This window comes from Bos javanicus, chromosome 27 (genome assembly GCF_032452875.1).
Source record: "Bos javanicus breed banteng chromosome 27, ARS-OSU_banteng_1.0, whole genome shotgun sequence".
Taxonomy (NCBI): domain Eukaryota; kingdom Metazoa; phylum Chordata; class Mammalia; order Artiodactyla; family Bovidae; genus Bos; species Bos javanicus.
In genome coordinates, this window is record NC_083894.1 from 36,792,938 (window position 1) to 36,805,973 (window position 13,036).

The window sequence follows — 13,036 nt, forward strand, 5'->3', positions numbered from 1 at the left end:
GAGAAAGATAAATATTGTATTCTAATACATATATACAGAATCTAGAATAACAGTACTGAAGAATCTATTTACAGGGCAGCAATGGAGAAATAGACATGGAGAATAGTCTTATGGACACGGGGAGAGGGGAGGACAGGGTGAGATGTATGGAGAGAGTAACATGGAAACTTACGTTACCACATGTTAAATAGCCAATGGGAATTTTCTGTGTGACTCAGGAAACTCAAACAGAGGCTCTCTATCAACCTAGAGGGGTGGGACGGGGTGGGAGATGGGAGGGAGGTTCAAAAGGGAGGGGATATAGGTACACATACAGCTGATTCATGTTGAGGTTTGACAGAAAACAACAAAATTCTGTAAAGCAATTACCCTTCAATAAAAAAATAAATTAAAAAGAAAAAAATTTTTTTTAAAAAAGTGAAGAAACTACTCTCTCCTTTGAATTCCCACTAAACACCATGTAAACTCCTACTAGGGTACCTCTAATACTTTTTTTTTTTTTTTACTTATTGTCAGGAAAAGAACATGCCTTTAGAGGATAAGCAAGTTGTCTGAAGTATAAGGCAGTAAAAGACCAAGGCTTGAACCCAGATCGCCCGACTCAAAGCCAAACCTGGTTAAGTCCTAAGATGGTGAAATGTTGAGTAAATGTTTCCTGAATATTCATACTGCTGTTTTTATTTTTCAAAAATGCATAGGAATGGAGGCGCAGACGTAGAGAGCAGACTTGCAGACACGGTGGGGGAAAGAGAGGGCAGGACAGACGGACAGAGGAGCACCGACATACACACTACCATGTGCAAAATGAACAGCTGCCGAGACGCAGCTGTGGGACAACACAGGGAGGCCAGCTCGGTGATGGCCTCGGGCGGGGGGACGGGGTGGGAGGGAGGCCAGCTCGGCGATGGCCTCGGCGGGGGGATGGGGTGGGAGGGACAACACAGGGAGGCCAGCTCGGCAATGACCTCGGGTGGGGGGCGATGGGGTGGGAGGGAGGCTCACGCTCAGCGATGACCTCGGGCGTGGGGGTGGGGGGGGTGGGAGGGAGGCTCAGCAACGAGGGGCATCTGCACACACACGGCTGACGCACTGTGCTGTATGGCAGAAAGTGACACAACGCTGTAAAGTGATTATCCTCCAATTAAAAAAAAAAAACATAATCTGTTCACTAGTGGGTCTCTGAATCCAAAGAGTTTCACCGACACAACAGGAATCCCCAGCAGTGGCCTTATAAATTCTTAATTTCAAGATAAGAGACAGAACTCAACTTGGCTTACACAGTGGGTTGGTGGCAAAGGAGCAAGACAAAAGATAAACAAAATCTAAGAGTCTTCAGGATCCACACCGCACTCTTCCTATCTTTTCTCCTGTCATTATCTACACCATTGTTCTCTGCGTTTCAAAGAATACTTCCAAGTCTTTGCACTCCTGTTTTTCCTAATTATTGAGACCACATTCCTTGTCATCCTGATCAAATCCTTTACATTTCTAAGACCAGCTCAAGTGGTATTTCCCCTCAATGAATCCTCTCTGACTCCCCACACTTCATGTATTCTATAATTAAACTTCCACATTAAGGAAATTATCTATTTACAAGTCTCTCCTGGCTGGAGAAGGAATCCTGTCATTTACTCTGGCATCTCCAGCAGCTGGCACATAAGCAGGCTCTGTGTCTGCACGTTTATATCTTGCTATGTGTCAACAAAGCATTAAGGCACAAGCATTTAATAAATATTTCCTGAGTTAACGAATATGTGTTTCATCACCTGAGAGAGGTTTGGTTTTTAGTTGTGTGCCAGTCAAATCCTAAACTCTTCTTCATATAAGACAGAAAATAAACCAAGCTCATTTGATACTGGTAGTTAAAGCAATGTGTTTATCTGCAAAACCAAACCAATTACCATGGGTTTGGAAAGAACACCTTAACCAGCAGACAATGTACACGCACAGACCACACCAGACCAGATGGATGAATAAACTACTACTGCTTTACGCACAATATAATTAATCCTCTGCTTCTTACCCCCGAACAAACTGATTGTCCAAGGTGAATATTCAACTTTACCTGCAGGGCTTGTTCTTGGATGTCACGAAACAATTCCATATCCTTCTCAGTCATGATTTCCTGGCTCCCAAAAAGCCGGTCCTCGCTTTCCTGTTTGCCATCCCAGCCATCCTGATTGTCTGCATGTTAAGAAAGGGCTTACATGTTATTCATGCTACCATGAGTTCAGCACACAAACTAGAACAAATTTCAAAAGTCTTAATATTATTTATATAAAAGAGAAAAGGACAACACTAAGCTGACTTCCAGAAAGATACTAGTCAATAAAGGATATGTACATATTATATCTGCCTTATAATGAAAACCCTGAATTGACTTAAAAGCTTTTTAAAAATATTACATAACTAAATTTAAACTTCATTAAACAAGTTTGTATTTCAGCATATACATACATACATACATACATATATATATATATATATATAAAGTACAACAGGAAAAAGGTCTAAGGAATATGCAGTCTGTTCTGAAATAACAAGAATATAAAACTTTTAACACATGTCAACACACAAATGTTGCTTTTTCATTCTTTGGTAGCATGGAAGAAGTTTATGTTATAGCAAGACATAATTTTCATCACTTCAGAGCAAAACAAGAAAAGTTTGCTCCTCTTAAAATTGTCAATGATTCCACAGTCTTCATAAGGCCAACCCATTCTTATCTCAACAAACAGTCAATTTCAAGTGGTTAACTGATGCCCAGTGCCAACTCCCCAACTCCCCTCCCATTCTGGGTGCCCGTTTAAAGCACAAACTCCAAAGCCTGAGGATCACAGGCAGTAACCCTCTGGGAAAGTACGAGAAATTAAAATAAGCATTCACTAAATGACGCACCTTCCTCAAATGGGTACAGAAATGAGCGAGAGGAGTACTGGGGGAGAAGAGCATTAGCCTTTGCACTTGAAAATGACATCAGTGTGGTCCTGCAGCTTCTCTGAATGTGTGTGGCTGAAGAGACCCGTTAGGGACAGTTCTTTTCAAAAATCAACTGTATGCACAGTTACTCATTTCGCGGAAGAAGGAACAGGACAGGGGCTCACTCTCCACCATATTCCTAAACTGAAATACACATGTCTGATCTGAAGATACTCTGAGCCTTCACTGCCCCCTAGCGCGTGCCACAGCTGGACGCAGGCCCAGATCGGGTACAGCCCTCCCTGCGCTCTACCAGATGGTGCAGGCTGCCTCCGGAACTACAGCTCAGGGACAAAATGACAGAGCCCGTTCAAGCCAAAGCCATGCCTGAAACCCTGCAGTGGTTCTCCACACACTTGATACATTTGCTCTGATAGAAAATTTCTAACACTTTCCAGTAGATTCTTCTAATAATCTACCTCTAGTGAAATGGTTAATTCAGAAATGCCTTTTATCACCCTCTGCTTTATGAGATTCTTTCCTAAGTCCAACCTGAACGGCCTGCATGTTTTCTCAGATAAATGTACTCAGAGTGGGCCTTATCTTCAGTCTACATGGCTGATAAAGACATGAAAAGTGAAAGCCTAAACTGTAATTAGCTGATTGCCACTCAGGTGAAAAGTCAATCAATACAGCATAAAAGGGGGGCTGGTCGGACAAGGATGAGGATCTTTCCCTCCTGCAGTGGCCTGGTCCATCCTTTATAGAAGCAGGAATGACATGGAGTGGGGAGTACAATTCCCGGTGGGACAGTCAGGGGGAAGGGATCACAGTTCAGACGGCCCCCTGCAGCCCATGAGGCACCACCCCGGCACGTAACAGCCCATGACCTGACAGTCCACTCTCACTCTTTGACTTTGCCCAGAGCCCTTCCTACTTCCTTCACACGATCGGGTGCTGTCAGCTCCACAGCGATGAGACCAGCTTATCAGCACTGTCTCCTCTGACCTGAATTATCTGCTATACTTTTTAACTCTTCTTCACAGATCTTATCCAATTTGAAAATGAGAGAACTTAGCCTGAAACGTAGGCAAACGGTCTGAAGCTGTGGCTCTCTAAGTATGATCCATGAAAAATTACAACTGTATCTGCCAAGATCTGAAGTAAAAAAACCAATGACCTCATCGTATTTCCAAATAACTTGGTCTTTCACGTATGCTCGGATTAACAGCAGTCTATTTACCCACACTCTTTGCAGATTCCTTCCAGGAATAAAAACAAGCATTACGAAGTTCATCACGATTTATTTTGTCATTTATGAAATATAAAGTTATGCCTGAGTCAAGGTTATAACCCACATTTCTGTAGGCAGATTCTTTGTGCTTCCACCAAAAAAAAGCATCTTCTTTTCTCTAAAACTCCTACTTGTCCATTCTCCAGCTTCATCTCTAGGTTCTAAATTCCTGCCTTGTTATCACCTGAGTCTCACCTAAATCCACGACCTTGAGCATATTCTCATATTCCAAGACCGATTTTTAATAAGTCAAATATAAATCTACTCCAGATAAGTAGTGCTATTCCAAATAACAGCCTCTGGCATACTTTTGTCTCCAGCAGAGCAGACCTTACCTGTGGGCCAATCTGAAGTGCTTGGCTTTCTGCTGCCCTTTTTCCTAGCTCTGTATTGCTCAGAATAGTCTACCACTTCCCCCCGAGGCTTACGCCCATCGGGAGAAGGGGTAAAGAATTTGGTAAGGCCGTCGATGAGCCCTTTGGTTTTCTTATTGAACTTCAAGGGGACACTGCCATCTCTGCAGAAGTCCAAGCCATCTATTTGCTCTAAGTATCCTTCTTCTGATGACGATGCTGACTGGCTGGAGAGAGTGATTTTACGTTTCCGACCCCTTCCAGGGCCTGTTCGAACTTTGCTGAAGGGACCTTTTGACCTAAGGAATCAAACAGGGAAAGGGGGAGCGATTAAAAAGAAATCTGTATAAGGTTTCTGTTTAATACATAACATACAGTAAATATCTACAACTGTATTTTTTAGTTCCATATTGTTAAGAATATTCCATAAACTGTAATAAATATTATATGATTAAGAAGTAATATTATTAGAAACATCCACTTCTGGGAAGCCTATGCATTTTATAATGAAAAGAATCCTAGGCCAGGAGTCAGACGGCATATGTGAGTCATAACTTTGCCACTTACTTTCTGCACATCTTGGACAAATCACATTCTCTCTAAACAACAGTGTCTTTATCTACACAATGAGAGTTGTACCACAGAAAACCTAAGACCCTTCCCGGTATGAAGGCTCTTCCTAGGATCTCTGCACCAACTCAGAGTTAGACTCTTACCTCTCAACATAAGGATGGGTTACTCTCTGCAAGCCAGGAATCAAAAGATCTTTTTATAGGAAAATTAAAGCTTGATGTAAGATTTAAAAGCATGAATTACAGTACTGGTTCTATGTATTTCAAACTGCTAATGCCCATTCACTTCAGTTATATCACCTTCAAGATAGTCTTAAGTATAGAAAAGGTGGGTAAATTTTAGGAGAGGTTGACAGGCTTAAAGGTAGTTTACATATCATCGAAGGTGAATTAATGGAGAGATACTTCAAAAAAAAAGACAAAATTAGCTACTGAATCTTGCCCCACCTCCTCCAGACCTAGCCCAGTTTTCTAGTCCACAAGAGTTAATTATATTCCTGATTTCTGCTAATAGGTGAAAAATTCACATTATTTTACTTTAGGACATAGAAATGGGACTTAGCTATGAGAAGAAGAGAATATGAGAATAAGAGAATATGAGAATAAGAGAAGCTATCCAGCAATTTGTACATATAACACAAACTACTGAGGTAACATTAAGAGAAGAATCTTTGAAATGCTTCAAAAATGTAATTTTTTCTTCCTTGTTTTTCAGGTAAAAGAGAAAATTTAAGGTAACAGCTAAGAGCCAGACTTTGGTGCCAGCCTACTGGGGTTTTAATCTCAGTTCAACACTTACTATAAACTATGCAAGTTACTGCTCTATGCTATAGCTTCCTCCTTTGAAAAATCAGAGTACCAACAGTTCCTACTTCCCTGGGCTGTGGAAAGAATTAAATGATTTAATACATGTAAAGTACTTAGAACAGGGGGTGCCTTGGCCCTCTGTTAAGGGCTCAGTAAGCATTAGCCATTATTATCATTACATAAAAGTCAACCTCCTTTTCCAAACGCCAACAAGTGAAGCCTGCGCTACGGAGAAGGCCCTGTCTCTTCCCCCTCACCTGGCCACAAGTACAACTTACACCGTGTTTTGTTTCTTTAACCTGTTTTTTGGGCGTCCTATTGGGTTAGCATAGCGCCGTTTTATCTGTGCTGCCTTCTTCTGTAGAAGCTTTCTTCCTTTTTTCCTAGGTCGACATATCTGACATATCCACATGCCTATAAAGAAAGAAAATTCAAGTAAATGGAAGAGGTAGGAAGAGGGACACCTGTTCTTCCAGCACATACAAACGCGACTCTTCAAAAGGTAACGTCAGCAGTGGCACGAGGGCTCAAGTAAAATCCTGAAGTGGAGTAAGTTGGCTACAGCTAGGGCTGAGTCCCTTTCCATCAGCAGGAAACACTTCGTTAAAGAGACATAAAGTATCTCACAAGCATTTTACTTAAAAAATCTATAAATCACAAAAACCAGAGTTGAAAATGGACTTTATGATATGACAAAGCAGAGAAGACTACTTTTTTTTGAAGGAAGTATAAGCATATGATAATATGGAAGTCCAAACAACAGGCAACTATGTCTCAAGTAAATGCCTTTCAGGGAACAAGTGTCAAAAGAATAAAATAACAGTTTTAAGCTGTATTCTTCTCATTTGGGCACTTGTTTGCTTGCAAATTATAAAACTTTGTGAGGTTTTCGATAAACCAGAGGCTCTAACAGCTTTAAGCCCCTCAAAGGTTATGAGTTGTGATATAATCAACATGACCTAACAGAATTTCACTTCTTCAAGAAATAAATATTTCAAAGTATTATATAAGTCAAGTACTTTGCCCTCTAGCTACAGGGCTGGCAACAATTGGTAAGTGGACACCTTCACCCTCGTGGACGCTTAAACACTGAAAACAGAGGAAGCTAGTACTGAAGCCACACCACATAGGAACGTCAGGAGGGACTGTGCCCATCCTTAGGTGACAGCTCTCCACTCGAGACAAAGGAGAAAGACGCAAGCTATTCTTTCACTTTAACCAAGTAGATTAAAAGGCGCTTTCACTAACCTGCCCCTTATCACCAGTTTGATTTCGGAAAGTATCTCTTACCTTTTGGCATCCGAGTGAGTGGCGGATCACAACATTCCATGTGAAAACCCCGGTCACAGGAATCACAAAAGAGCATGTTATCCTAAAGCAGAGAAAGAACAGCTCTGCTCAACCACATGAAACAGAAACATGGTAGGGTCATGACTTCATGAAACCTAGGAGGCTCCTTTCCACAAAGGAGATGAGTGACCTAATAATAAAAGTTCCCTTAATCTGCAGTAGTTGAGTAAACGCACAGCCTGAGTTAGCAAAAAGTTCTGCTTCATCCATCTTTAATAAGGAACTAAAGCTTCATTACTTCTAAAAAAATGTGTATCCAATAGCCAGATAAAAGATAACGTTTTTAGTCTGTTTTAATAAAAGAGAGGAAGATGACTGCAATTAATATAACGGATCATTCCTAAATGAATACTGCCATAAGACTCAAATTTCACAAGTATTTCTTTAAAGTAGCTAGTCTCTCTGCAAACATATAATTAAAGTGCTTTAGTAACTACCAAGAAATCTGGGAATTCCCTGGCAGTCCAGGGGCGAGGACTCTGCGCTTCTACGGCTGGGGGACCCAGGTTCAATCCTTGTCAGAGAACTAAGATCCCATAAGCTGCACAGTTTGGCCAAAAAAAGTGGGGAGTGGGGTAGAAAACTGCCTAGAAATTATTCAAGAATTATCCAACACTCACTCAATCATCACTGAGCAAGTATTCTAAACTAATGACGTGAATTTTAAGAGCCCATTGTTCTAAATTCTGCTGAACCAAGAGACTGAAAATAATCAAACATGCACAGAAGAAAATGCCAGTTGTACACTCTACTTCTAAATGAAATACTCACAACGGAAGGCAAAACTACTCACTGCATTTTTGCCTTGGTCTCGACAGGAACTGCACGTTTTACACTCAATGCACTGCCACCGTAAGGCCTTCACTCTAACCGTTAGTTCGGGGGAAAACTTCAAACAGGATGGATGACCTAATAAAAGGTGAAAATGGCAAATGAAACAATCAAGAATCATCCTGCAACTGTATAAAAGAAATGTTGTAGAAAAAAGGCAATTATCTTAAATCAAAACATCAAGGAAAACAAGAAGCTCCTGGAAGCTTGCCACACTCGTCTTATCAGGACTTGGCACTCCAGTTCAGTTTTATGCGTGCTACATACATCACCCCTCGCCTAATATGATTATAAAAAAAACTTGAAAAATTCCAAACTTATATTAAGGCTGCATTAATTAAAGTACTGTGTGTGTATGCGTGGTCCTACGTATATGAATACATAATACGCCTGGGCCATTTCTGGAAGAATAAACACAAAAACTGTTTACAACTGTAACATCCTAGGATACAGAGCTATAAATATTTTTCAGGAAAAGGATTTTACATTTTACTTTATACCCTTCTGTGCTCTCATTTTTTAAACAATAATGTGTTATGTTTATAACTAATAAATAAATTTTTTAAATCCCATCAATTAAAAGTGAGTTATGTGCTCATGATTTAAGGCACTCAAGATAAAACTAAGACCTAAGCAATATTTCTACTGTGATCAGAATTAACAGTAACAGGAAAAAAAAAATATTTCCTCTCTCAAGAGTTACAATCAGTTTGATTCTCAAAAACAGGATAGCCTATTTGCTCATAAAGATTTATCCATTTCCTCTAAAAATTGGTTATGTTTACTTTTCTTCAGTGAGAGAAAGGGTTGGTTAAATTATCTTTCTCTTTTCTATCAATAAATTTTCTTTTTTAAGAGATAAGAAATTTATCATCAAAACATCACTAACATCCAAGGAAAATGGTAGAAGTGTAGAAAAATCTCACCTGTAATCTCATCATCCCAGAAGAGCTATTTTCATGTTCTACTTTTCCTTTCTAAACTAACTAAAGCCCTTGCATGGTTTTAATTATAGGATATATACAGCTTTGTTCTGCTTTTCATTACTTTATTCAAGCAAACTTTACATTTACATTCCTTAAACTGATTATGCTCCAGAGTTGACACACTAGAACCTACCTGACCATCTGCCTGTTGTAAATATTTACACAATTAACCCGTAACAGTTATTAGAACACTAAAACGAATTATTTCACGATTACAGATCCTTTCCTTCTTTTAAGTTAATTCCTTAGAATAAATTCCTAAAAGAGGAACCGGCAAGTGAAATGAAATAAACATTTCTATAGCTTGAGAGGTAGATCTGCCAAAACATGCTCCAAGCCCTACGACGTATCCAGTGACATGAGCAGCGTACAAACCTTTTCCCACAATTCTATCAGCTCCAGTTTGGGCTCTCGTATCTTTCAAGTTTTATAAAGCTATAAAACAACACTTCACTGCTGCTTTGGTGGGTCTTCCTATTATTATTTGGGGAAAACATTTTTAATGTGCTCAGCTCTTCATTTCTCTCACAGAAATGGCCTATCACCGCCTTTCTCCTTGGACTTTAAAAATGTAAATGCACTCCTGGTACTTCACAGCTTTTGGCCCTTTGCCAAATGTTTAACACAGTTATTTTTCTCAAACAATTCTGACTGTTTAAAATTTGGGGTCCTTTAGCTCTCAATTTGGAAAATACCCAAATTTCAGGTACTTGACCGTGTCCATGCTTTCTTCCTTGGTTACTGTGACAGCCAAGCAGCCCTCCTGGCACCACCACCAGCTCACGCCCCGTGAGTCCTCTCGCACCAAACAGGACCCTGCTGCAGTGGCCACCTGACTGCTAAGGCAAGTGTGAAAGGCGCTGCCATTCCACCTGGCTCTTTCCCTCTGGCGGGCCACCTCTGTCCCGGGAATCAGGCCTCAAGGCCCATCCAACAATCTTACAGAAACCTTATCCTGGTATTGAGTTCCTCTCCTCTTTTGAAACACGTAGTGTTTTCTGCTTTCTGGACTAAATCCTGTTTGTTACTGGTATAAAACACTGAATATTAAGCCAATGATCAAAACTACTACAAAGCTTCATTAGTTTTTACAATGTAGACAGAGAATATCTCTGAAATTAACAAATTAGGAGACTCTTTGAAAAATCTTTTTTAGAGCCCCAAATTTCACACAGCTCACTAAACTGCAGTCAACACTCTGTTTCTCAATGTGACATATGTAAGTTTATGTAAAAAAAAAAAAAACAAAAAAAAAACAACCAAATCTGTTATCATCCTGGTTCTATTCACGAAGGCTGAGGCATAAATCAATGGTGAGTAGTGATTATTAAAGAAACCAGCAATAACTTCCAACTGACTGCTATGATCTGAACAGATGCTTGACAGTGAAATATAAAGACTAATAGAAATAAAAAGAAGTCTATGGAAAACTTCTTATTGAAAAAACAGCTACTAAGACCTGATCTAAGTTAACTGAATCAAACATTTCAATTACACATTTAAACTCCTCCCTCATCTAGAAGCTCATGTCAGGTCCCTAAAACCAGAATCAAATGTAAATGTTACTCTCTTAAGGACCAAGCGGGCAATTCCCAGTTAAACACACTCTTGCCGGACAAACCCTGGGAGCCACATACACAGAGGGTCACCTACCGCTGTTGCCGCAGTCCGCACAGGAGATGAGTTCCTCTGGCTTCTTTTCTCGGTTTTGCTCTTTTGTGCCAAGACAGAAACTACAGATGGGGATGGGTTCAGCAACCGGCTGCAAAGAAAAACACAATTCACTCAGTACTGGGGCTTTTCTTTAGTGTTGATATAAAGACAGTAGAAGTACAATTTAAATTCCTTTAAGAGTTGCATATAACTGTGGGACAGATGTATAGCCCTCCGAAATTTCCAACTCACAAAGTAGATGGGTTTTTACCAAGCCTGCTTTGGCTACATCTTTACAAATGGTCCTGACACTGGCAACTTTGGTCTAAAAACTCATACCCCAATCAGGTGGTCACTTAGAAACTAAATCACACAATATGGGTTAAGCAAAGCATATCGACTACCTAAGAATGAAAAATCCAACTAAATTAACTACAAGAAATCATAGTATTAGCTTTTACAAGGCATGTAATATAAGAGAAAAATAATAACAATCATAATGAAAAGCAGAAGTCATTAGTGCAACAAGACAGAGCTCTGTGCAAATGGGAAAAATAAATTCCAGTAGTGGTCTGGAAGCCACGAGCTGAATGAGCAAGACAACACGTATTAAGTGCCGGTACTTAATACATGGTGTTATGGTAATCTAAGAAGCTTCTCCAAGGACAACAGATAGTAACTGTTAAAAGCAGATTTAAACCTCGGTCTCTAGGTTCCTCCACAGCAGTGGATGGAGAGAAGGGCAATACAGGTAGAGCAAACAAGGTGAGCTGTGGTGCACAGGCTGCCAAGGCTAGTACTTTAAAGACAGTTTCTGTGGTAAGCGGGGGTGGGGGCGTGGGGGGACGAGAGAGGGAGACTAGATCAGTTCTTTAAGATTGCCACTGAATGTCTTATAAAGAAGTTGGACTTTACCCTGCAGAAAAGAAGAACAATAGTTACTGAACCAACAGATGATCGATCACCTGTACTTGAGAAAAAAAACCCCAGAGCAATAAAAAAAGGCAGACTGGGGAAAAGGGAATGGAAATGCAAAACTAGCTACGGGCTCATAAAACAACCAGCAGTGGAAGTAACAGAAAAGGAAATGAATTAAACACGACACGACCCAGCAAGTGAACAGCAGCAACTTAAAGGAAAAGGTGGTGACATCATCAGCTATGAAAGCCATCCCCAAGAAGAGTCAGGGGGAAAGGGAAGGGCCGATGAGTCTGGTGAAAGCCATCCCCGAGAAGAGTCAGGGGGAAAGGGAAGGGCCGATGAGTCTGGTGAAAGCCATCCCCGAGAAGAGTCAGGGGGAAAGGGAAGGGCCGATGAGTCTGGTGAAAGCCATCCCCGAGAAGAGTCAGGGGGAAAGGGAAGGGCCGATGAGTCTGGTGAAAGCCATCCCCGAGAAGAGTCAGGAGGAAAGAGCCGATGAGTCCGGTTTCAGGTGTGTTTCATCAGGAGGTACTCTCAGGCACCTCTCAGCTACGCTAAGCAGGGTGCAGGACGGTGACACAAAGCTCCCCAGGTGCTTTCGGTCTACCGGGGAGAGCAGATAAAACGTCTACAGGTATCGTGGCAGACGGACAAGAGTGGGAGACAAAGGACCAGGTGATCAAGCAGGTGCAAGTGGGCCCCGCAAAGGCTTCCTGAAGTTATCTGACAGGCGCAGGCATACCTGAAGGGGATGGTAAAAGAAAACACAGAATCGTAGAGAGTCAGATTTGAGAGGCGGGTGGAATGAGCTTAGTTTGGGTCTTAATAGAGCTTAAAATGCCTATGAAACATCCAAGGAGCAATGTCCCTGGATCTGGAGCTCAAGAGAAAGGTTGATTTGGAAATTAAAATCTAGAAGTCATAGTCAGCCCTCCATATCCCTGGGTTCCACATCCTTGAATTCAACCAACTGTGGATCCAAATCAGTTGAATCTGGAATCCAGAACCCGTAACGCCGTCAGTTGATGGGTTTTCCCATGGAGAACAGGTGGAAAGGAGAGCCAAGAACACCAATATGTAAGGGACTGGCAGAGGAAAAAGCCTGGAAAAGAGATAGACTAGTCAGAGAGCTCAATGGTACATCAATATAAAAACGTCCAAACAAGCAAACTAACAGTACTGCTCAGCCAAGAGATGAAATCAGAGATGAACAGCTGGAAGTTGTCTTTCAACAACTGTGCTGTGGTAAAGACAGCCACATCCTTCCTTTAAAAAGAACCAGGGAAAAACCTGGGAAAGACATTATACAGGAGCAGAAGCTTGAAGTAACCTCTAAGAAGACAGAAGTAA

The 13,036-nt window shown here is 41.0% G+C and overlaps 1 protein-coding gene across 4 annotated transcripts in view; it reads right to left on the reverse strand.

Annotated features, from left to right (window-relative positions):
* Nucleotides 1-13,036, reverse strand: part of KAT6A (lysine acetyltransferase 6A) — a 108,786-nt gene that overhangs the window by 43,144 nt on the left and 52,606 nt on the right. For 3 of the 4 annotated variants that reach the window (XM_061404582.1, XM_061404583.1, XM_061404586.1), the window contains 6 exons: nucleotides 10,766-10,874; nucleotides 8,089-8,204; nucleotides 7,236-7,317; nucleotides 6,224-6,359; nucleotides 4,549-4,865; nucleotides 2,066-2,184 (listed from right to left, as the gene is read on the reverse strand). In XM_061404582.1, coding sequence (XP_061260566.1) covers nucleotides 2,066-2,184; nucleotides 4,549-4,865; nucleotides 6,224-6,359; nucleotides 7,236-7,317; nucleotides 8,089-8,204; nucleotides 10,766-10,874 — 879 coding nt within the window. The remainder of the gene's footprint in view (nucleotides 1-2,065; nucleotides 2,185-4,548; nucleotides 4,866-6,223; nucleotides 6,360-7,235; nucleotides 7,318-8,088; nucleotides 8,205-10,765; nucleotides 10,875-13,036) is intronic. The other variant, XM_061404584.1, reaches the window with a different exon arrangement.